The following is a 24,222-nucleotide window of genomic DNA, read 5'->3' on the forward strand; positions in this document are numbered from 1 at the left end:
TGTTTTAGATGCATCGGTTTAGAGGCCTACCGTCCCAATGTCTATGTGCGCAGAAGCTGGGACGGAGAAACTAGAAAGCAAGAACAATACCAATCGAAATCAAATGTCTAGGAGCGCCGTCTAGGCCAAACGGCTCCACCCATGAGAGAACCAAACATGCCCTATGTGCATTTTCACGCGTGAGATTGAAAGTGAGCACCCCTCAAATAGCCATGTGGGATGGAAGATAAAGAGTGGAGGACGAACCTAGACGTTGTAATGGCATTCACCATAACCATAAGACTTACTAGTAGCTGCAGCTATAACCATGACTGTTACAAGTTCAACCATCAACCACAATAAGGGCTGTCACTAATAAGACAAAGTAACTAAACCAGCTCACCTGACACTATATCGTGGTAGTCCAGTCTAGATGCATTTTGGTATTTCTAGATACATGACTTTTGTTACGCACTTAGACATACACTATGTCTAGAACGTAGAAAAAGAAATGTATCTAGAAAAACCAAAACATCTTATAATTGGAATGGAGGTTTTAGCTTTTCCAGATATATTTCTTCCGCTATATATTTATAGACATAGTGTATATCTAAGTTCAAAGAACAACTATGAATTTAGGAAATCCAAGTCATTACAATTTATATTGGAAGGAGCCATCTTTCATTTGGTCGTAGAATTTTTTTTAATTTTAATTAAACCTGATTTGGCTGGAGATACACTGCATTAATCAGATTTGGCCAGAACCTGATTTTACCATTCAATTCCAGCCTATAGATTTTACCACTGCATCTAAAGCTTTCAAAACTAAGTCAATTGCAGCCTATAGATTTTACCACTGCATCTAAAGTTTTCAAAACCAAATCAATTGCAGCGTATATTATAATAATAACGTTAAGACGGTACACTTGGCATGAATATAGCATCCCAACGTTACAGTGTATAGCCCCCTCACCTGACCGTGGAATGGGCCCGATTCATACCCCACTCCATCCACCGTCCGTTCCTCCGCGCCCGCGGCCGGCGGCTCACAGCCGTCCACGGCAGCGAGAGTACCCCAGCCACAGAAGATCCTGGCATCGCCTATAAATTGCTCATTCATTCCCCGCACCGCTCTGCACCCATTCCATTCCCGAGCCCGATCTCCTGCTCCTCTGCAACGCACGCACGACACGCTCCCATCCCGCAATGGCCCAGACTATGGCCGCCGCCTCCGAGCTGGTCACCCTGAAGCGCCCGTTCGGCGGCAACGACGGGTTCGGCGACGGCAGCGGCAATGGAGGAACCGTCGCCGAGGAGAAGCCCAAGGCGCGCCGCCGGGAGGCGGACCCGGCGGCGGCGCTGGCCTCGGCGCGGCACGAGTTCGGCGAGCACGGCGGCGTGAACATGTCCATCGAGGCGTCGGCGACGTTCACGGTGATGGAGCCGGACACCATGCGCCGTCTCTTCGCGGGCGAGCTGGGCCCCGACCGCGGCGACATGTACATCTACAGCCGGCACTTCAACCCGACGGTGCTGGCGCTGGGCCGGCAGATGGCGGCGCTGGAGGGCACCGAGGCCGCCTACTGCACGGCGTCCGGGATGTCCGCCATCTCCGCCGTGCTGATGCAGCTGGTGGGCGCCGGCGGGCACGTGGTGGCGTCGCGGTGCCTGTACGGCGGCACCCACGCGCTGCTGGCCCGGTTCCTGCCGCGCACCTCCGGGGTGCGCGCCACCTTCGTGGACGCCGACGACGAGGCCGCCGTGCGCGCCGCCGTGGTCCCGGGGGAGACGCGGGTGGTGTACGTGGAGACCATGTCCAACCCGACGCTGGCCGTCGCCGACATCCCCATGCTGGCGCGGGTGGCGCACGAGGCGGGGGCCAAGCTCGTGGTGGACAACACCTTCACCCCCGTGGTGGTCTCGCCCGCGCGCCTCGGCGCCGACGTCGTCGTCCACAGCGTCTCCAAGTTCATCAGCGGTGGCGCTGACATCATCGCCGGTAAGGACACGTCTTCCTAGCCTCCCGACTCCGATCCGATCCTCCCCCACCCCGCGTCGTCATCGGCGTGTGCATGCAACGACAAAATTAGAAACGCCTCACTGACAGTCGTCTGTGGCTGGAATTTACTCTACTCCTACCTAGCTCCAGCTGCGTGCGAAACGGATCGACGTTCTGCGACGCGCTGGAGCTGCATTATTAGCGGCATGCATATGCATGGTTAATTTATTATTATTAATTACAGAACATGCAAATTGCAGCTTGAAAATTAGTAACGCTATCTTAGGCGTTGTTGCATACAGTACGAGATTAGGAGTAGATACACGTACGTACCAGTCGACCGTCTTATTTGTCCTGTACAGTTACGTGAGCGTGTTCCAGACTTCCAGTGAAGCTGGGGCCTCAAAAGCTAGCCGTAGCCGTCCTTGGTCACATGGAATCTCTGGTCGGGGCAGGGGGGGGATATTCTACATGGGAAAAATGTCAAAAGAAATTACCGGTCTAGCAGATTATTATACCATAATAAACTTATTAGTGCGGGGGTAATATCACAAATCGGCAGACCGTACATGAGTGATTACAACATGCATGACACATGAGTCCATCCCTGCATCGCTATCTCTATTCCCAGCAGACGTGGATCAATTTGGTAACGGAGGAAGCACGTGCGCCTTTAAGTTGTTTAGTCCAAAATTCCTTTGTCAGGGTTTTGCTGGGCTCAGATCACTAGGTTGATCTGCACCCTCTATTAGTCCAATTCTACACCTCTAGTAGTGGTGTAGCAAACTAGCAACATGCTGGTGTAGTAGGCCTCTGTTACCTGTACACTCTACATATAGTTACACGCAAATACAGGCAGAATCCACCCTGTCCTTTTTTTTTGCGAATTACGGAGTACACAGGTAACTGAACTACCAAAACAAAATGTTGACGTGCATGACAGCAGAACCCAGTGACACACACTCAGTCACTCGCTCAATCACAGCCACTCCCTTGTCTCTGAGCATGACAAAAATAACGTTACAGTACTGGACCATGGCTCTCACCCCATGTGGCGACGGCGACGACGACGAAAGCTGAAAGGAATCGAGGCCCCAAGCGACAATGCACTGAGTTATCACGCAGGCGCAGCTGGTCTCACTCACCTAGGGCCTGTTTGGTACAGCTCACAATAGCTTCATGAACTGTTGTGAGCTGTTTTTTTGCCAAACACTTATTTCCAAAACAGCTTCATGGGTGAAGCTGTTTTTTTCCTCCTCTCACAAAAACATAAGTTGGATGAAGCTGGAAAAAAGTAGCTTATTGTAGCTTCTCCCTTATTTCTTTCTCTCAACTATGCATGAAGTAGTTGGTGAAGCTATTTTGCCAAACACTTTTTTCAAAACAGCTTAGCTTCATCTAGAAAGTCACTCATGAAGCTATTTTCTAAAAAAACAGCTTTACTAGTGAAGTTGAGCTGTGCCAAACAAGCCAGTCAGCTATAGCTAGAGTCTTCTGCCGCCGGAACGTGACGTGGTGACCCACCTCGCTCATCACCCCTCCGATCCGTCTGTGCTTGGCACGTACGCTCCATGTGTTGCACGTCAGGGTCTGGGCCAAGCCAAGCCAAGGCCGCGGGGGCCTCCGCATGGCCGATCATGATATATCCCTCGCAGCCGATCGCAGACGCCTCGTGTCTAATCATTTTGTGTGCCGCACCTTTTCCTTGCAACTTTTTATTCATTGCGTTGCACCCCGCTCCTTCAATAATGCGTCGGTGTGCGACCCACAGCAGTAGCCGTGCACTGCGTTCGTGGCTTTTGTCCTGAGTCCTGACTCTAACCCTGCCACGTACAAACGGCATGCCGCCAAAGACCTGACCGTGCTTGCTTGTCTTCTGGCCAGGCCCTCCATCACGCCTTGCCGCGTGCGTGGGGTCTGATAAGGTGTGCACGAGATCGAGGCCAAGCCAACGTCAGCAAATTGAATTTGAATCTTTTTGAAGAAAAATTGAATTTGATGAATCTGATGCTAGCTAGTGTGTGTGTTCGTTCACGGTTCACCTGACCTTGACGTGCTAACTGCATGCATGCAGGCGCGATCTGCGGGCCGGCGAGCCTGGTGAACGCGATGATGGACCTGCAGGACGGGGCGCTGATGCTGCTGGGCCCGACGATGAACGCCAAGGTGGCGTTCGAGCTGTCGGAGCGGCTGCCGCACCTGCCGCTGCGGATCCAGGAGCACTCGCGCCGCGCGCTGGCGTTCGCCGAGCGGATGCAGGGGCTGGGCCTGCGCGTGCTGTACCCGGGCCTCCCCGACCACCCGCACCACGCGCGCCTGGCCGCCATGGGCAACCCCGGCTACGGCTCGGGGGGCATGCTGTGCCTCGACATGGGCACCGAGGAGCGCGCCAACCGCCTGATGCACCACCTCCAGAACACCACCCAGTTTGGACTCATGGCCGTCAGCCTGGGCTACTACGAGACGCTCATGTCCTGCTCCGGGAGCAGCACCAGCAGCGAGATGCCGCCCGAGGACCGCGCCAGGGCCGGCATCTCCCCGGGCCTCGTCCGCATGTCCGTCGGGTACAACGGCACGATGGAGCAGCGCTGGGCGCAGTTCGAGCGCGCGCTCGCGCTCATGCACCCGCCCACGCACCACCTCAGCCTCAAGGGCGCCGCCGCCGCCGACCGCGACGGCAGCGACGCCGCGGGCAACAACCACCGCAAGCACTGACTGACGCTTGCGCTTCCGACTTTCCGAGTGTGCATGCATGGTGATATGTGCTGTTGTGGACTTGTGTCGTGTTCGTGTGTATATACTAGTAGTACTACCATTGAAGTAAGGTTAAACACCACCGTCTGATCCCTCTGGTTCAGATGGATATGCCGGTGTAAGCGGCTTCATCTCTGGGGAACTTGGGAGTGGACCTCAATAAATGGGATGCGTCTTTAACGGTTTCCCCCTTTAATCTCTCTCTCTCTCTCTATATGAATCTTACAGGAAGAAAGTTCACGGCTGTCCTGTTTCAGAGTTTCAGAATGATGGTTGCAGAAACATGCATACACAGCTTCTTGAGATCTGCATACTGCAACGCTATTTTAAATCAGTGAGCAGGGTTTGCTGCGAGTGGAAATCTGAACTCAGCAAAGAAACCACCCCTCTACTCTCATCTGACACCATTGTCTGTTATATTTGGTACCGAGATTCAGGTTCAAAATCATCCTGGGGTCGGTATTCAGAGTTTCAGACTCAGGTTCCTGCACATGATCAGGCAGTCTGGAAGACATTCTGGACCATCTTCTTTGGAGCTGCCATCGCCGCGGCCTCAAGCTCTGCGATCTCAGCAGAACTCAGCCTCCAGCCGAGCGCACCCAAGTTCTCCTCGACGTGCCTGACCATTTTAACGCCTGGGATAGGAATTGTGCCTTTGCAGATGCACCAGTTGATGGCCACCTGCGTTGGTAGTATGGCGTCATCTTCAGATTACGAGTAACACTTTGATTGAGTGCCGTGTAGTTGTCGAATGCTGGTACGATCATAGAAGTCGGTAAGCAAGCACTTGCCTGAGACATGGTTTTCCCCTTCTTTTCAGCAATCCTTCTCAGGCAAGACAGCAAAGACTCCAGCCCAGGAAGAATTTGTCGGAACAGCACTGACCTGCAGGGCAGAATACAGATCAACAGATCCTGAAAACGTGCATACATCAACTATCAAAAAAAGAGTTCAGAAACGAAAAACAATGGTTCTCAATCCCAATCCGATCACCTTGGTCCTTTTGGGAGGTTAGAAGCATCATATTTCCCAGTGAGCATTCCTAGTCCAAGCGGACTATATGCGATGAGACGAATGCCCAATGAATCACACACAGTTTTCAGTTCCATCTGATCGTCACCCATGCTCAGTAGTGAGAACTGAACCTGTATGACTAAGTGCTTTCAGAATTCAGATGATGCAATACTGAATCGGGAGTTATACAAACATACAGAGCTAACAGTTTCCTGCAGGCACCTGAGCTGAGCTCAACGGAACTCCTTTAGAAGCTAGATAGCTGTGGATCTTCAGAAGCTGCTTTGGCCCATAATTGCTGACGCCGACAGCACTAACGAGACCCTAAGAAGCACAACATGCAGTCAGAAGGTGTGCCTAACTGACCACACAGAGTGGAGTTCAGTAATTTCAACAATGACATGGCTTGATAATCTGAAGTGGATGTTTCAAAGTTCAGTGACCTTGTCATACATTTCAACTAGTCCATCCCAGAGGGCGCGCTCCTGCAAGGGCGCATAGTTTGCAGTAGACCAATGCAGCTGCCCTATTCCGAGCCGATCAAGTTGTAATCTTTCCAAAGAAGACCTGAAAACAGGTACTCCATGAATCACATAAACGCTCAAACTAGGTTATGCTCAGTTTTTGCTTAATAATTCGCAAAGCATTCGTGCTAGTCTGCAAGTCCAGATATTTTGAAGAAAATCTGTACTGAACAGAGTGAAATGTAGTTGGTGTACATGAAACAAACAAATCGGGAGAATACTTGCAGGCGCTGACAAACTGCCCCGATGTAAGTCGCCAAGGATATGCAGCAAACTTAGTTGCAATGATCACATCATCTGGAGATTTAATCGTCCCTGGGATAGTACGAAGGAACAAAATTAAAGCAGTACTGTAACTGAAAAACTGACAGAAAGAACATTACTTCTAGGATTCCTGAAACCATTTTGAGTCCTTGTGTTAATCTTACCTTCACACTCAAGGATGAATTTACCGAGTAGCCGTTCGCTTTGTCCATTCAGCCTTCCAGTTCCATAAGAGTCAGCAGTGTCAAAAAGGTTTATGCCATTCCTTAGAGCCAGATTGAAGCAGTCCTGAAGTTCGTTGTCCATGCTTTCTTCATAGCCCCAAAGTAACTGGTTTCCCCATGCCCATGTTCCAAAACCCATGGGGGAAACAGAAAGGGGACCAATTTTCACCTATATGTGTGAACGATAATGTATCATCAGGAGATTCAGGTGAAGAAATAGGAATCGCAACCTGTTGAATTATCCGCTAACACTTTCCAGTTATACAGATACTGTAGTATGTCGTGGTTTAGACTTCAGACAGAAATGTGAGGTCATGAAAGATACACAGTTTCTTTTTTTGGCTTATAACAGAGGTAATTCAAGCTTTACAGAAGCCTGAAACTATAAGAGACTAATTTTGAAAGCTTCACTTGAACATAAGAAACCATACACAAATACAAAACTCAAAATTTGGTTTACCCAAGTCAATATCCTCTTCCTGATTTCATGATTTGCCAGCATATATTCAATTCTATTGTATGGTGCCATCAACTAAATCATGTCTGTTCAGTTACAAATCATGTATAAAAGCCAACTAGGTTGTGTCAGGTCTTACGTACACCCACTGGGACATTTTTAGCAAGCAATTAAAATAGGAATATCAGGTCTGACCTGGGGAATTAGCAATGGATCGATCCATGATGGACTAACCCAGAAATGGTATTTTTAGATGCCTTGGTATTTCTGCTTCTACTATGCAGATTTTTTGACAGCCGAGTTCTTAAATCCAAGTCTGAATTTATCATGCAATTCTGTTGGGTTTTGAAAAATAAATAAATTTAGATTTGTTTAATGAATGCTGTAAGTTATAATTATACAAAAGGTAGTACCTTGAATCATATTGCTTTTGTCATGTTGGAGAAACCTAGAAATTCAAATTTCTGGAGCAATTCTCCGAAGTGGTTAACAATATGCAATGGTTCTCCATAGAAACAGTGCTTCTGATGTAGTGAGCTGACAACCCTTGAATTTTACAAGAGTGGAGAGCTTATGATTTATGACTATAACATGTATGTTGCTCCCATTAAATTCCATGCTTAGTGTTGAGAGCTGCGATGTTCCATTTCTCTGAGCCTTTTTTTGTTCGATCTGATGTCTATAAGCACTTTCAGTGCCTGTCCATAGCAACCTGCCCTCAATTGGAGTGGTGACTATTTCTTTTGGGTAACTCAATGGTTCTTGGGTAACAAATCTTTTAATGGGTTACCATAATTTTCCTAATGTATTGTGTGGGTCTGCTACTGGTTGAACCAAACGTCGCCCACCTGCATGGCTACATGCTATTCACAAAAATTATGCTGACAGAGTATATTAGAGGAAAAGGAGCAGAAGTGTTATTTTCGGTTTCTGTATAATGGAAGCTGGCTTTGCTTCAATACTCTGATTTTATTGTCGGCCCTGACAATTTGTATTTTTTTTTTCATTCCTGTTCCATTCAAGCAGGATGACATTCTTGATTGTGTACATTTTATCAAAATTACTGTAACTGAAACATGAACTGCCAGAAAATCATCCATACAATTGACTATTGTGTCCAATGTCTAATTTCTTGATTTGTCAAGCGGATATATTATCAAAGAAAAGTTACAGATGATAGTGTACATTGTGTCTTGAAAAATATGACTATATGAGGTCTGAGGGAACCTGCATGTGTGGGGGATATTGATGCAGTTTGTTGTTGGTACGGCATTGTTGATCTCCTATAGAAGTGATTTCTATGGGGTTTCCTTTTTCTATCAAATCCCTCCACCCTGTCGAGGGGCATAACAACGGCGATTGTTTAGTTTGGTTACACACTCAGGCCAGGAACAACATCAGCTCCCTGGTATGGTCTTGGGCTAGTGCGGTGGTGGCATGACTGCATTTTTTTTTTGAGGAATCAGGAGGAGCCAGGGGCTCCTACTGCAAATATATTAAAACAAACCACAGAGTACAAGTACAGAATAGCAAAACAAAGAAAGAAAAGAAGGAAGTGAGCAGGCAGAGGCAGAAGCAGAAGCAGAGGGAGGGATCAGGGAACCGAGAAAGAGAGAAAGAAAAGCTTAAGAATTACAAATGAGAGGTGGCATGGCTGTATGACAAGAGAAGCTACAGCCGCACTGTGTGACAGCAGGAAATGATAGATGCAGCAGTTAGCATGTTCTAGAGTCTGTTTAGTTCGTAAGTTTATTGGCTTCTTAAATAGATTCAAAAGAAGCTGGGGAAGTATTTTATGAGTTTAACACTCAATCATTGAGTGACCTAGAAACAAGAACTCCATCTTAAATTGATTTTCATTTTTTTGTGTAATAACAATCATATGTTGTATGGTGCATCAACTAAATCATGTCCGTTCAGTTACAAATTATGCATAAAAGCAAACTAGGTTGTGTCAGAATCTTCTGCGCTTGCGTAGTGGAGAGCAGAATTTCAGTAATGGTGGGGAGGGAGGGTGGATGTTTCTACTATCTGCTTTTTCTGTGCTTTGCTAAACTCGTGCTCGTTATAGAAAAATTGGTCTCGGATAATGTAAAAGTAGGAAGGCCTTGTCTAGAAAAACTGAATTCCAATAACCGGTGGTGTGTAGTGACTAGTGAATGGCTTTCTCATGATATAATAACTGCTGAAAACAGCAAACAGACCATGACATGTTAAGTTGGTAACAATGGTGAACTTTCGCCATCTCATCTAGGAGTTGGTTCTTTCCAACCGCAATCACCCAACATGGAACATTTAGGTTTCCGTGCAGGACTTCAGTAAAGAAGAAGAACACCAGCATCAGTAAGAGTGTAAGACAGCACACAGCAGTAATGGTAGACATAATCTACTGCAGGTTTGAATTAAAATAGTACATCCACCGATGGATCCATGGCTACTAGACGCTAAAAGGTAGGAGTACTATTGCTAATCTAATCAAGCTCCATGGGTAGTGGCGCCCCTGTGGTCGTCGGATCCTCGTTGTGGTTTGTGCTTAGGGAGGCAGGAAATCAAGGTTCAGTGAAGCCGGCGCACATTCAGACAGAACATCAAGTTTGTGTGGATGTCCCCATTCGTTTGCCTGGTTCGTAATGGCTGCAGCTGCGCATTCACCTCATGTCCTCATCTCACCTCACGTCATGTCACACTCCCAGTCACACACGCGCCGTTGAGCGATGCACAGTCCTAGGAGTTAATAAAAGGCTTTGAATCGCGCACTGCATAAAAAAAAAAACTGAACAAAGCACAGCATGCAAGTCCTAGACGACGCTGCACTGCACTAGTACTACCAACGCGTATTGAATTCTCAGCTGTCAGCGCTACAGTATCAGTAACACCCGCCGGGCAGCCTCCAGCACGGTAGTAATGGCGTGTATGTACGCGAGTACCAAATGCAATCAGGGTAACTGCGCCTGCGTGAATTGTACCACTACAGTACTGATAGAGAGAGAGAGAGAGAGAGATTGCCGGACCTTTTCCCACGGCCAGAAGAGCGGCCCGAGCCGCAGGGCCGCGGCAGGAGGAGCAGACGGCCGCCTGAGGCCGCACGGCTTGGCGGCGGACGGCGTCGCCGGCGCCGCCGCCCCTGCGGCGGGAAGCAGAGCCATCGGTGGTGGTGGTGGGTCGCGGGTGGGAGTTCAGCCGCGCACCCGCTCTCGTCCGTTCGTCCGCCGATAAAAAATCCGACCGGTTCCTCTTTGCAGTTTTGCTCCTAGGCCTCTCGTTCTCCGGCGTGACGTGGCCCAGTAGGAGACCAAGCCTGGCCTGGTTTTTGCGGCCCAGGCCCAACCAAACGGTGCTGCGAGCCTGCGACGACGCGGACGCGAGGGCGAAGCAGGGACTTCGGTTTCGTGCGCGCACACGTGAGCGCGGCGTCGAGTGCGGTGCGGCCGGATAGCAAGGAATCTCCTACTGCTAGCACAGCACAGTTCCCTACGATACTAGGCCTTGTCTGGTTTTATAAAAAAAATTTAGATTTCTCGTCGCATCAAATCTTACATTGTATGCATAAAACATTAAATATAAATAAAATTAAAAACTAATTATATAGTTTATCTATAATTTTTAAGATGATTTTTTAAGTCTCATTAATCTATAATTAAATAATATTTGTCGTACAAATGAAAATGCTAGCATCTTCATTTTGTAAAATTTCTTAAACTAAACAAGACCTAGGCTGACTACTGGTTGGTGAGGGTGGTAATAACTCCAGCTTTTACGCACAACCAAAACCAAGAACGCATTGATGATCGATCGGGCCGATCGATGCCGACGCAGAGAGGCCAGGCGGCAGCTTGCGCTGTGCCGTGCTGGTGCTGCAGCGGCCCCGTGAGCTGTGGTGGGAGTAATGACAATGTCCGTCCCGGAGGCCGGAGGCGGGCGGAGGCTGCATGCATGCTTCGGATCTCGAGACCCCGAGAAAAAAAAAAAGTCTCCAGCAGGGCGGGCTCGGGCCCGGCCGGACAGGCAGGCTCTGCCTTGGTGTGCGTGGGAGACCTCGCGTACGTCGCCTTCCGTGCGGTGGCAGTGGGCAGTGTGGCACGGCCGCCGCGCGCATGCGGACACGGGCGGGGCGGGCGCGGGAGTGGTCGCCTCGACTCGACTCTCGAGCGCGCGCCGGCGCCGGCGCAGGCGGACCGAATCATTTTGCAATCGATTACCTGAGCCCCTCTGCGGCTCTGCCTGTGCCTGTGGGCGGGGAGCCGGGGACGGTCCTGACGCCGCTTTCCTGTAGTAGGTCCAGATCCTTGAACGGCCGAACCCCCTGGGGGGTGAGCGTGGGCGTCGGCGTCGGCGTCGGCGTCGGCGCTCTCGCATTCCTTGGAGTTCTTTCTCCTTCTTCGTGTTTCTTCTCTCTCTTCCGGGCTTGGTTTCGTTTCAGCTCTCTTTTTTATTTCCTCCGTACCAAATTATAAGTAATTCTAATAATCTTAGAAAATTAAAATATTTTAAATTTAACCGAAATTATAAAAACAATTATAAAGATTTATGACATTAAATAGTTATATTATAAAAATATAATTAACAAAAAAAAATAATAATACTTAATAGGTATCATAAATATTATTATTTTATCGTTAATTTAGTTAAACTTGATATGTTTTAACTTTCCAAGATTTTTTTTGGAATGATTTATAATTTGGGATAGAGAGAGTAGATGATAGTTTTTTTCTTTGTTTTAGCTACTGCATAACAATATGTCTCACTCACGTTTCATTTTTAAGTACTCCATCGATCAGTCGTAAATATAATTATGAATATTGTTATATCCTATAAAGCTGTAAAGCATACCTTTGATTACTATTTTTACAATATATATAGTACTTATAAGAGCAACTCTAGCCAGGAGACTAGGTAAAATTAGATTCTAAATTGTAAAGTTTAGTCATTATGTAAAATAAAAAAACTCTCTAAAAAGTACTTTGCTATCCCAATACATTGGTTCCAACACTAAAGGCCTTGCTTCTGTGGTGGTGATGTTTGGTTCCTTTTGTTTTTTTTTACTTGAAAGAACTCGTTTCAGTTTCTATGAATCAAAATGCTAGATCATACTCCCTCCGTCTCATTGAAAGTGTCGTTTTTGACTTTTAGGTACCGTGTTTGATCATTCATTTTATTTATTTATTTATTTTAAAATAAATTATTATTATTATTATTATTAATAATATTAATAATAATAATAATAATAATAATAATAATAATAATAATAATAATAATAATAATAATAATAATAATAATAATAATAATAATAATAATAATATTATTATTATTATTATTATTATTATTATTATTATTATTATTATTATTATTATAGTATCTCTAATAATAAAATGAACGATCAAACAAGATGGTACAGAGTCCAAAACGTCACTTTCAATCATACGGAAGGAGTAGGCAACAACTCGTGGGGCGACAGCGATAGGCCTAAAAGTATTGGATCATTGTGATGAGGACATGACACATTTGGATATGGCCATTGATTATAAGGTGAGCTCATTCATATATTTGCATAATGATTTTTGGTATAATTTATTTGGTTCCACATGTACATGTTATTATTTGCTTGTAGATACGAATGTGTCTCAAAGCGCAAGGTCATCAATACTGAATTTTCAGTTGGCTAGCGGCCCGATAGCACTTCATTGGGAAGGTCAGAACTCCTTTGTCCAGAGTGATTTTAAGGTCCATGCATACTTGATGGGATAAGCTTTCAAATGGATTTGGTTTGACCTCAATATCATGTCGGCAAGGTCTCTAAATCATTAAGACATGTTGTCATTGTTTCTGCCATGAGCAACATCAACATTATGAGCTTGTTATTTACACTTAGGATCCTGGCCTAAGTTGGAGCATGCCCCAAAGAGATGGAGAACACCCAAATAAAGCTTTTGGACGTCCTCCCCCTTAGACACCACCTTAGGATGTCACCAAGGTCGTCCAAGACAAGTTAGAGGCCCAATCTATGTCAAATTAGAGTCCATCTCGGGCTCCTGGATCACCCTATAGTAAAATAGATACCCAAGTCGCATTTGAACTCTGTTTTCAATTATCAACATACAGATGCAAAGATAATTTCATAAGTTAACCAATGGCTTTAATTTGGGGCCCAAATCCCATTGGAGTCAATAGAAATTATCAAAACAAGTTGACATTTAGAATCTATCAAGGCGTTGTGTCACCGTCTTTTGGCCTGTTGGGCCTTGTAACGTGTTGGGGCACCTTATGGACGTGAAGAGGGGTTATTGGACATCCTTTAAGCTATATAATCAGTAGTCGCCATCTATGTTAGGGTTTGGGTTTTGCTTTAGATCAATCTGTCATTGAACAGTCGCCGTTATCAGTTTGCGAGACCCTAACTTCGAGTGCTTAATCATGTATCTGCAATTGTCACTTCAGTTGAGTTGCGTTTGTCTTGTTCTTGCCTGTGTTCTTCGATTCACAATAAGGATTAGCCTTCATGGCGAGGTCGACCGAATTGTGACATAGTTGATAATCAGAGGAGATGTGGTGCTAAGGTTGTAGGGGTTAGATCTTTGTGATCTAAAGTGATCGGTGTGTCGCTCTTTGACTAAATCGTTGTTTATCTTGAAGTTAACAGAAGATCGTGAACCCATCCCATTAAGTGGGTTTCGGAGCCTTAGGTATACCGTCAAGTTCATATTTACCTACTTTAGTGAATTTTGCTTCGTCCCATAGTCCACCGTCATTTTTTTGTCCTATAACCATCCGCGCTATAGTCTTTGCATATTTTAGTTTCAGAGACCGCCGTATTGAGTTTATGTCCTAGGTCAAGGTCTTGTTGTTGGTTTAGATTGTGTTCTTTTTCTAGTTTGTGTTGATCCATCCAACAGCCGCCATCCTGTATCACCATTGGTTTGCATCTTGTGTCCACTAAAACCCTAATTTGAGCAGTTTCTTTAAAACAGTCATAACTTTTGCATCTAAACTTGAAACATGGCAAATTTTATATCTACGGAGAACGCTAGAAACTTTTAGATCCATTTTATTCTAGCAAAGCTGGGTTTGCAAAAATTAAATTTGTGAAATTTGATCAAAAAAATTGACTTTGTGGGCCCATAAGTTTTGGTATATTTTTTAGAGCACAATCCTGGTTTTCTATAGGCCACATCTTTTATCCAATTAAGATCAAATTTTCTGTAGTTTATTCTTGTTTGCTCCTTGTTAAGAAAAAATATTATAAGAGCAAAAGCAAGACAAAAGGGTTTGGACAAAAAAAAGAAAAAATAGCAAAATAAAAGAGAAGAGATAAAAAAAGGAGCACATTGGAACACTCAATAGCTCTATTATTTGTAGTGCTTTTTCCTTGTCCATTTTTTTCTGCCTTTCAATCTCTTTTGCTGCTTTTTTCTCTCTTATTTGTCAAAACTGATGCTAGAAACACGTATAGGTCAGCAACTAGGACAAGTGTCGTGGACATTTATTCAATATTACTATCTATGATTGACTTGTGTGCCACATATATATTTATTATTTATGTGTCTCCTAAGCTCCACATATACTTTAGATCGGTACAGAAAAAGACCCTAGCAATCTTGGTACTACGCCCTCACAGGGAACATGAATCTATCATCGGTTGTACCATCCACTGTTTTGCTTTGGTAAGAACCTTGTAAGAACTTGGTAAGACGTGTGAGAGTGTGATTCCAGTGAACCATAAATAATTGATAGGGCATTTATTCTATTTTTTAACAGTAGCAACATCAAGTTTCTATTTAAGAGTGAACTGCAGGAAATCATAAAGCAAAAGTTTGCAAGGATAGACCAAATGAGCAACAATCAACCATCACATATAGATTATAATCATCAAGGTATGAGAGGTAAATTGACCATACCATCCTATTCTAGATTTTTATGATGGAGAAAAATATTTTGATTGGGAGATGGCTATAGAACAAGAGTTTATTTCACACCTAATTCCTAAGAAACATAGAGTTAAACACGCTACTAGAGAATTCAAAGATTTTGCTCAATTCTGGTGGCGAGAACTAGGCAATTTGCATCAACAACCTCAATCATAGGATAGACCTAAAGAAGCAATGCATGATTATTTTATTCCTTCTTCTTATAAACATGATTTACATAAAAAATACATTACTTAGAGCAAGGTAATATGTCCACGAATATTATGTAGAGTTTCAAAAGTGTACAATATGTTGTGAGATAGTAGAGGACATGGACGATAAAATTGTTCGCTTTTATGGTGGGTTGAGGCATAAAATATAGGATATTATTTATCATAAAAATTTTTGTACTATCAACCATTTGTTCCAGCTTGCTATGCTTGTAGAAAAAGAATTGCAGGAACGTCAGCAAAAGAACCAGATCAACATTAGTAACAACCTCAACCAGGTATTAGCAAGGATGAAGCAAGTTTTTGCGAAGATCAAGACCGCAATAAGCAGGCGAGTGGTTGCTACCACCGATGCAACAGCAACATCTTTACCACCACCATGCACAACCATTTAGCAGTATGGTAAAACTTTAATCGATGCTGAAATTGTAAAACATGATAGAGAGAGTGCTACTAGTGAGAATGAAGAGATTGATATTAAATCTAAAAATCACCAAATATCTAAATTGAAATATTGTTTTATGCTTGCTATGAAATTTGACATTGCTAAAATTGGTGATGATGTGCTGAATTTGTCCACCACTCATGCTATAATAGAGCAACATTTAATTGACACTAAATCTAAAGTACCTTTATCAAAAAATTGTTATGCTATTGATTGTGATAAAGAAGAGTTGTGTGATAGTGCTTATATTATACATACGCCACAACTAACGAATGATATTGATCCTTTTTGTTTTGGAACAAAATAGTTATGCTAAAAATAAACAATTGCTTCCAATTGCCACTGAACAAGATGAACTAAATTTGTTGTCTTCTTTAAATACTTTGAGATATATTGAGTTTAAAACTTTGTGTGCTTTGAGTAATTTGGAGGAGAAATTTAAATGTGCTGAATTATCATGGTTATCTAGATGTACATATCACTTTATTGTCAAATATAATTATAAAGGAGAGTATATGGTGCATCGTGTCTACTTTTGTTTAAATTTGAAATGTCCTTTTGTTGTGCAACATTATGATCAATTAGAGGGCTGCAATAGATATAATCATGTCATGTCGAGATCTCTAAGTTTTTTTTATAAAGAAACATGTTAACTTTCAAGAAGGGGAGCAAAGTTGGTTGCTACCTACAACGTGCCCTTCAACAAAGCTCAAACAGAGGATGGTTTGTTCTCAAGAAGGGGAGGATGATGAGGACATGACACCTTTGGATATGACCATTGATAATTATAAGTTGAGCTCATTCATATATTTGCATAATAATTTTTGGTATGATTCACTTGGTTCCACATGTATATGTCATTATTTGCTTGTAGATATGAATGTGTCTCAAAGTGCAAGGTCATCAATGCCAAATTTTCAGTTCGCTAGCGGGCCAATATCACTTTATTGGGAAGGCCAAAACTCCTTTGTCCAGAGTGATTTTGAGGTCCATACATACTTTATGAAAATCTTATTTGATAAGCTTTCAAATGGATCTAGTTTGACCTCAATATCATGTTGGCAAGGCCTCCAAATTATTAAGACATGTTGTTGCTATTTCTATCGTGAGCTACATCAGCATCATGAGCTTGTTATTTACCCTTAGGATCCTGGCCCAAGTTAGAGCATACCCTAGGAGATGGAGAACACCCAAAGAAAGCATTTGGACGTCCTACCCCTTGGCCACCACCTTAGGAGGTTAGCAATGTCGTCCAAGCCAAGTCAGAGGCCCAATCCATGTTAAGTTTTAGTCCATCTTGGGCTCCAGGAGCAGTCTATAGTAAAATAGATGCCCAGGATGCACCAAACTCCATTTTTAGTGATCCACATATGATGGAAAGATAATTTTATAAGCTAACCAATGGCTTTGGTTTGAGGCCCAAATCCCATCAGAGTCAACAAGAATCGTCAAAACAAGTTGACATTTAGAATCTATCAAGGCGTTGCATCACCGTCTTTTGGCCTGTTAGGCCTTGTAATGTGTTTGGGCACCTTATGGACGTGAAGATGGGTCCCTGGATGCCCTTTAGGCTATATAATCAGTAGACACCACTTACGTTAGGGTTTGAGTTTTTCTTTAGATCAATATGTCATCAAATAGTTGTTATCAGTTTGCGAGACCCCAACTTTAAGTGCTTAATCATATATCTGCAATTATCACTTCAATCGAGTTGTGTTTATCTTGTTCTTGCTTGTGTTCTTCGATTCGCAGTAGGGATTAGCCTTCGTGGTGAGGTCAAGCGGATTGTGACATGGTTAATAACCAGAGGAGACATGGTGCTAAGGTTGTAGGGTTCAGGTCTTTGTGATCTGAATCCGGATCGGTGTGTCGCTCTTTGACTAAATCTTTGTTTATCTTGAACCTGACGGAAGATCGAGAATCCATCCCCATCAAATTGTCTTATGCCACCTCTTAAAAAAGACAAATAGGACACTACAAAAGTGGCCATCTATTATATTATATAAGATAGTACGAGTAAACACTATCTCAAATCAATAGATCACTATGCATTATTGGTCATTACTAGAATTGAATCTAACAACATGCAATTAGTTCGTTTCCTTTATTTCATTGCTCTTTTTTAAAAAAGGAGAGAATAGAACTCCCAACTTTAGATATGAGGTTGATATAATCTTTCACTTTGGATATGATGAATACTTGCTTTGTTGATTTTTTGCAAGTGTCTAATAATTTACAATTTGATACTCTCCTTAGTTGAGTTTGTTGGTGAAAAATGATCTTGCCTTGAACTTAAAACTTTGTGGGATGCAAATGCTAGTGCCGAATCTAGGTGTTGTGTGTGGGGGTATGATATTGCAAAGTCTGGAATGAGCTTTTACCTTGTTCAAAATAAGGTTATGTCCTCCGTATAAGTTCCAAAATGGTGAAAAATACCTACCAAAGCCAGATGTTGTTACAATGATGCAAAAACTTTCAACATATGCTACTAGCTATTGTACTGAGTTTTGTCAAACCTTGTGCCCTAGTGAGAGAAATTTCATGCTTTCACAATGGAGATCACGTACACTCTACCCAAATATGTATACGCTATACTCTTATATAGAGAGTAAGCAAAAAAACATGTGTTTCCATCTCCCAATCAAATAAAGACTATATATTTAGTGATCTCTCTCCATAAAACTTGAAAAGAGACATGGGCTATGCAAAAATATGCAATGAAAAAAGAAAACAAAATAAAAATGAGAAACGATGAGAAAAAAGAAAAAGAAAAGAAAGGTGAGAAAATTAAAGATAACCATGATCTTAAAACTATAGAAGTGGAGAGATCTCTCTCTTCAAAAGGAGTCAAGTTTACGTCCAAGTTCTACACACTTGCACATCTTGATTGATAGATTGTTTGACATATTCCTCCATAGATCCATTCTTTGAATTTTCGATATATGCAATGCAAAGTATGCCTCTCAATCATCCTTTACCCATGAACTCCACATAAGCTTTAGAGATAGGATGTGAGGCTATGTAGAAAAGCCTTGGTAAGGATTCTTACACCACTTGAGTGACTTGAGAGTACCATATGATGAATTTAAGCTTTATTTGGAAAATTCATAAAATCTCTTGGATTGGATCTTGACTTTTTTTACAAGGAAAGGTGGAAGCGCATGTGCCCTCACCCCAAACAGTTCTCGCTTGCACATACTATGCCTTGGTGCATCAATATTCGAGATTGTTCCCCGAATTAAACAATCTGATTTTTGAATATCTATGAGCACACCTGTGTAAAAAACCGTTCGATAGAGGCTTGGGACACTACGACCGTGCAATAGCTCCTCGTGCAAGCAAAAAATATGTTTTTCCCTAATTCTTGGTGTTGCTTAATACATTTTTTTTATGATTTTTAAAACATTTGAAAATTATTATCATCAGCGATCGACCTGAAAATTTATTTCATGGACAGTCAACGTAATAAAACTAGTAAATTTTGGAGACACTAAAAATACCTCATTTTTACAATCAATGGCGTAGTTACTGTTTCAGAAAACACCTATGACCACAGTCCTTTTTTAAAAAAAGAAAATCAATCTTGTCTCTCTAAAATGCCTCATTTTACAATTGATGTTGTTCCTAGTTACATTTTTAGAAATGACCTATATAAAAAATAAATTTTGTCCGTCTCTAAAAATTGTGTTTGATAGTGTCAGGATCTTGACATCATGTTTGGATTGTAGGATAAAGTGATTCCAGAGTAATTCCTTAGAGTTGCATGTACGCTGACCAATTAAACTCAGTAAGCTGGCGTAAAAGGCGCGCCTCTCACATGGATGCTCTCTAGCCATTAAACATGGAATAGGAGTGAGCCAATCAGTGGCGTAGTTACTGTTTCAAAAGCACCTATGACAATCAATTTTGTCCCTCTCTAAAATGCCTCATTTTACAATTAATGTCGTTCCTAGTTACATTTTTAGAAATGACCTATATAAAAAATAAATTTTGTTCGTCTCTAAAAATTGTGTGTGATAGTGTCAGGATCTTGACATCATGTTTGGATTGTAGGACAAAGTGATTCGAGAGTAATTCCTTCGAGTTACATGCACGTTGACCAATTAAACTCAAAAGATTAAGCTGGCTTGGTGTCCCCCCTCACATGGATGCTTTCTAGGCATTAAACATGGAATAGGAGTGAGCGACAATTATTTTGTATATTATTTAATTTAATTTAATTGTGTTAATTAGGATTTGCACTCAAGACCTGTGTGGCTCTAAGTTGTATGCAACAACCAACTGAACTGAAAAGTTTAAACCGATGGAAAGTGGGCAACTGACTTTATAGTTCAACAGAACCAATAAAAAAACCGAGCCTAGCTATATCATTTTGTTTGGATTGAGTCAGGACAAGATCCCGCCCTCTGTAATTAACACTGCAGTCCAGTTCATTTTGCCAGACCAACTTATTTCAGAGAGAAGCACCCGTCCAGAACGGCCCTGACTCCCCAAACCGAACAGTCCGTTAGTTTTTTCTTTTACTACAGACCAAAGCCTGCATTGTTCATACTCCATATATAGTGCATATACTCTTGGAGAGTTTTTTCTTCCTCTATTTTAATTTCTTCACTGCTGCACTGCTGCTGCGTAGTACTATGCGCATGGAGTAAAGAAAACCCATGATCATTTTGGGTGATGTATAAGAGCTATAGCCTGCTATAGGGAAATTGAAAATCTTTCTCTTGTTGACATGCACTGCATTGCAAAAAATTCAGCAGTTCATACAGAACGTACTGAATTTATCCAGATCCGAAATTCCTCCAAAATTATGAGGAACCGATGATGTTGACCTTGACATGTTCGAACTGAAGAAGCATGGTAATATTTTTGACCTAGTTACTAATTTACTATATGCCGTGAAATACGGACCTGTCCTGAAGAAAATGTGACCTGCAGCTGCTGAATGATGAATACGTCAAACAATGACGCATGCATTTAGGGTAGATAAATTAGAAATAGATCCTCAGCAAGAGCGTACGTAGCTAAAAGCCTAAAACCCCTACGTACTTTATATTATCTATCTAGAAAGATCAAGTTGCAGCACAAAATAATAGTACGTAGGTGGAACTGTTAACAACACAGTCACATAGACAATAATACCAACAAGTAGTGTTCATGCGACACAAAGTATATACAGTTTGCCTTTTTCTGAAACAAAGGAAGTACAAGGCACATCGATCAAATATACAGTATTTGCTTGGTAGCTCAAAGATTACACAGGCAGAAATAAAAACTCATATATCAGGTTACTTCTCTTATGAGTACGAAGATTCATACACAGACATCACTTCAAAAATGTAAGAGGCAAAAGACTAATAATCGAACCATTCAAATCTCCATACAGACGTACTCCGTACATCAAACGAGTTCACACACTGCTCTGCATCAATAGGCAACACCTCATATATCAGGCGCTGCCGGCCTGATGCGAAGAACAAACACACACTGGAGTATTTATACATCGATGTTATCTTGTTATTGGAATACAGGAGCTCCTGATGTTTGAAAACATATGTAACAACCTCCAGGGGGACCAACATAACATGAAGAAAATACGCGCATATAGATACTGGATCTTGTCCGGAAGCTCTCCAAACCTTTGAAGCAGGTCTGGCACCACAAATTATCCTCAAACCTAGAAAAGATAGCCTAGAAATAAGTAATAGATATCACAAACAAGAATATGTCAGATCGATACAGATATAGTAAGTTTGCACCAGCTTTGTGAATACCAGTTCTAGAAAACCATGTGAACACCGTACCAGCAATCCATGCAAGCATAGAGAGATGGAAAGGAAGAAAAATGAATATACGAAGAAGCAAAGAGAGAGAGAGAACAAGAGAAACGAGAGAGAGGAGAGAGAAAACGAAGATTCTTCCAATCAAAAGGTAATGATGAAAACTTTCATCACCTGCCAGATACACAGAGGAAAGAGGAGTCAAAGCAGGCCATCATTACACCAATCTTTGCTGCTCCTCGATTCCCAACAAACAAGCAAACAAAAAAGGCACAGTGGAGTAATAAGATCCAGGAGTGGAAGTACAGTACCCCACAACATACTAAGAACACCCAGGGATCTCACAAACACTCCAGCTAACGAGTATTTCAAAATCAAAGAGCCAGACCAAATTTATATAGTACTAGCTCCTAACTCTCGCGATATCATTTGAAGCTATTGCTGAGGGGAATGAAGCCTGGTCCGAGATCTCATAGATTCAAGGAATAAAAATTACGCATGCACAAATCATCCTTAAATCACAAGCGAGACCTTGAACCAGACAACATTCCACTCAGAAGCAAATAGCTTCATATCTTTCCCTCATCTTCTCAGGTCCCTCTCCCGGCCCCCTCTCTCATCTTCTCATCTCTATTTGTTTGCAGGAAGGGGTGTGAGGAGCATGGGTATCTATAGACGCAAGCACACAGGTGGTGGCGTGGTCCAGGGGCATGGTCATGATATGTGAAATGATTACTGCTGCTAAATTTTGAAGTCACCAAAACTATAAAAAAAAAGATGAATGCTCGCTCATTCGATGCGTTTATCAAACCAGTACTGTATCTTGTCACTGACAGGTAGGAGCAACTGAGACTGGAGCCTGCATGTCAATGACACTGGACACGTAGAACTAGGCATTGAAACGGCCACAGGCACAACCACATGGAAAAAAACAGACGGCATTAAACAACCATAAAGGCCGGAATGAATGGTGACAAAGAACACGGCGGCAGAGAGCCGGACCTACAGCTGTGGCCGCTGTTGGAGACGCGGGGAGGCATGGCAGCCGTCCATCATGATCATGACGGGCGCGAGGGCGCGCAGGAGGCGAAACCCTAGCTGTGACGAGGGGGCAGCCGGTAGGGGAGTGGTTGAGTGAAATGCGCGGCCCAAGATTTGGAATTTGGTGTGCCTGTTCTTGTGTTGGCGTATGCCTAGTGTCCTGCATTATTCAACCTTCATTGCTACAAGCACCCGATAAGCCATGGTTGGGGATCTCTCAATGCATAGTTTCATGGTACAGTTACAAAGACTATAAACTAGATAACCGAGCCACAATGCATGTTTTATGGGAGTGTCATGCACATTAAATACGGTGCCACATAAGCAAAATTGCTGACTTGACAGAGTCATTAAATGAAGGAGTTTCATCAGATGAGAGAGAAGTTTTATCCCCATGAAACTCTTGTGGCTCGATTACCTAGTTTATAGTCTTGGTAATTGTACCATGAAACTATATATTGAGACTGAGAGTCGCTGAATCACCGAATGTTACTTGTTCCGAAGATTAGAAATATAAGTCCACTAACGTCGATACAGTCTCCAATATGACAATTTGTTAGACATAGTAGTAATTTATATTGCATTAGTTATGAAACACACTTCATAAAGAATACAGTAATATCATTTGCGTTGCTGATGACATATATAATAAAAATAAAAATATCGATATAGGAAGATAAAAAAATTGGCTTAGAATAAATCTAGACAAATTTATATTGTGTTACATGTGATGGGACTTGGGAGAAGTACTATAATAATGCATGCATGCATGTACTATATGTGGCGTTTTTAACTCTGATGAATGACACCTAGCTAAAAGTATACAGTATGAGTTACAAGGGCCTTGAGGCGTTTTTAACTCTGAACACAGTGTCGAATCAACGGGCAAATTTTTACACTAGCGACAACGCACGGAGCATATGCATTCTTCAGTGTGGACAAATCTCACCCTTGTAGTACGTTTCAATCGGCAATAGAAAACATGATCCTTTTCTTTCTATACGTTCTCAGATATCTTTCAATAATGGTCGCGTCTCGTGACGTGCTAGTAGAAACGAAACCATTTTATTTATTTATCAGCAAATTATTGTCCTGTCCTATTAGGAGTGTGGTAGTCTCTGATAATCTTGCATCAACGAGCAAATGCAAGACCCATGCATGCCCCTGGCATGGCACTAACGTACACGTACAAAATCTGCAGCAGATACACAAATATGCCCTGATAAACAATACGTACGTGTATGCATTTGTGTTGCCGAGGCCAGGCTTCAACCTCTCTTTTTTTTAGATTCTTTATTCATCTTGAAAAAATTAATACAAACAGAGCGTCCTCGTTTTACCGAATGTTGATTTGCTTTGCAATTTTCTGATCATGCATGTGTTGGATTTGTTGTATGCATGCGAGGGGTGTCATATGCACGCTGACACAATAATACAACTTTTATTTAGATTAGACAGCCGAGAGAATACTGTACGTAAGCATGTCCAACAACTATTCACACCCTCGCACCCATGTCATATGGATCTGCAAGTTGGGTTCAGATGGGGTCGACGGTAGCATGAGCCCATTTGGTTGTGCTCCTGTTTCGGCTTCGCCGGCAGCTCAGGCA

At 42.7% G+C, this 24,222-nt stretch overlaps 2 protein-coding genes and 1 long non-coding RNA gene across 3 annotated transcripts; 1 reads left to right on the forward strand and 2 right to left on the reverse strand.

The window, feature by feature from the left end:
- On the forward strand, nucleotides 1,102-4,930 carry LOC8065691 (methionine gamma-lyase). Its single transcript, XM_002464323.2, has 2 exons — nucleotides 1,102-1,978; nucleotides 4,053-4,930. Exons 1-2 carry the CDS (start codon nucleotides 1,186-1,188, stop codon nucleotides 4,691-4,693), a joined length of 1,434 nt encoding a protein of 477 aa, XP_002464368.1. The 5' UTR covers nucleotides 1,102-1,185; the 3' UTR covers nucleotides 4,694-4,930.
- Nucleotides 4,908-10,427, reverse strand: LOC8065692 (pyridoxal reductase, chloroplastic). The gene is made up of 8 exons (XM_002466893.2): nucleotides 10,227-10,427; nucleotides 6,699-6,927; nucleotides 6,492-6,585; nucleotides 6,190-6,313; nucleotides 5,969-6,070; nucleotides 5,726-5,877; nucleotides 5,524-5,617; nucleotides 4,908-5,413 (listed from the first exon to the last, which is right to left on the reverse strand). Exons 1-8 carry the CDS (start codon nucleotides 10,359-10,361, stop codon nucleotides 5,228-5,230), a joined length of 1,116 nt encoding a protein of 371 aa, XP_002466938.1. The 5' UTR covers nucleotides 10,362-10,427; the 3' UTR covers nucleotides 4,908-5,227.
- On the reverse strand, nucleotides 20,934-22,234 carry LOC110435765. The gene is made up of 2 exons (XR_002453623.1): nucleotides 21,746-22,234; nucleotides 20,934-21,468 (listed from the first exon to the last, which is right to left on the reverse strand). It is a non-coding gene; the product is annotated as an uncharacterized LOC110435765 (long non-coding RNA).

This window comes from Sorghum bicolor, chromosome 1 (genome assembly GCF_000003195.3).
Source record: "Sorghum bicolor cultivar BTx623 chromosome 1, Sorghum_bicolor_NCBIv3, whole genome shotgun sequence".
NCBI classification, from domain to species: domain Eukaryota; kingdom Viridiplantae; phylum Streptophyta; class Magnoliopsida; order Poales; family Poaceae; genus Sorghum; species Sorghum bicolor.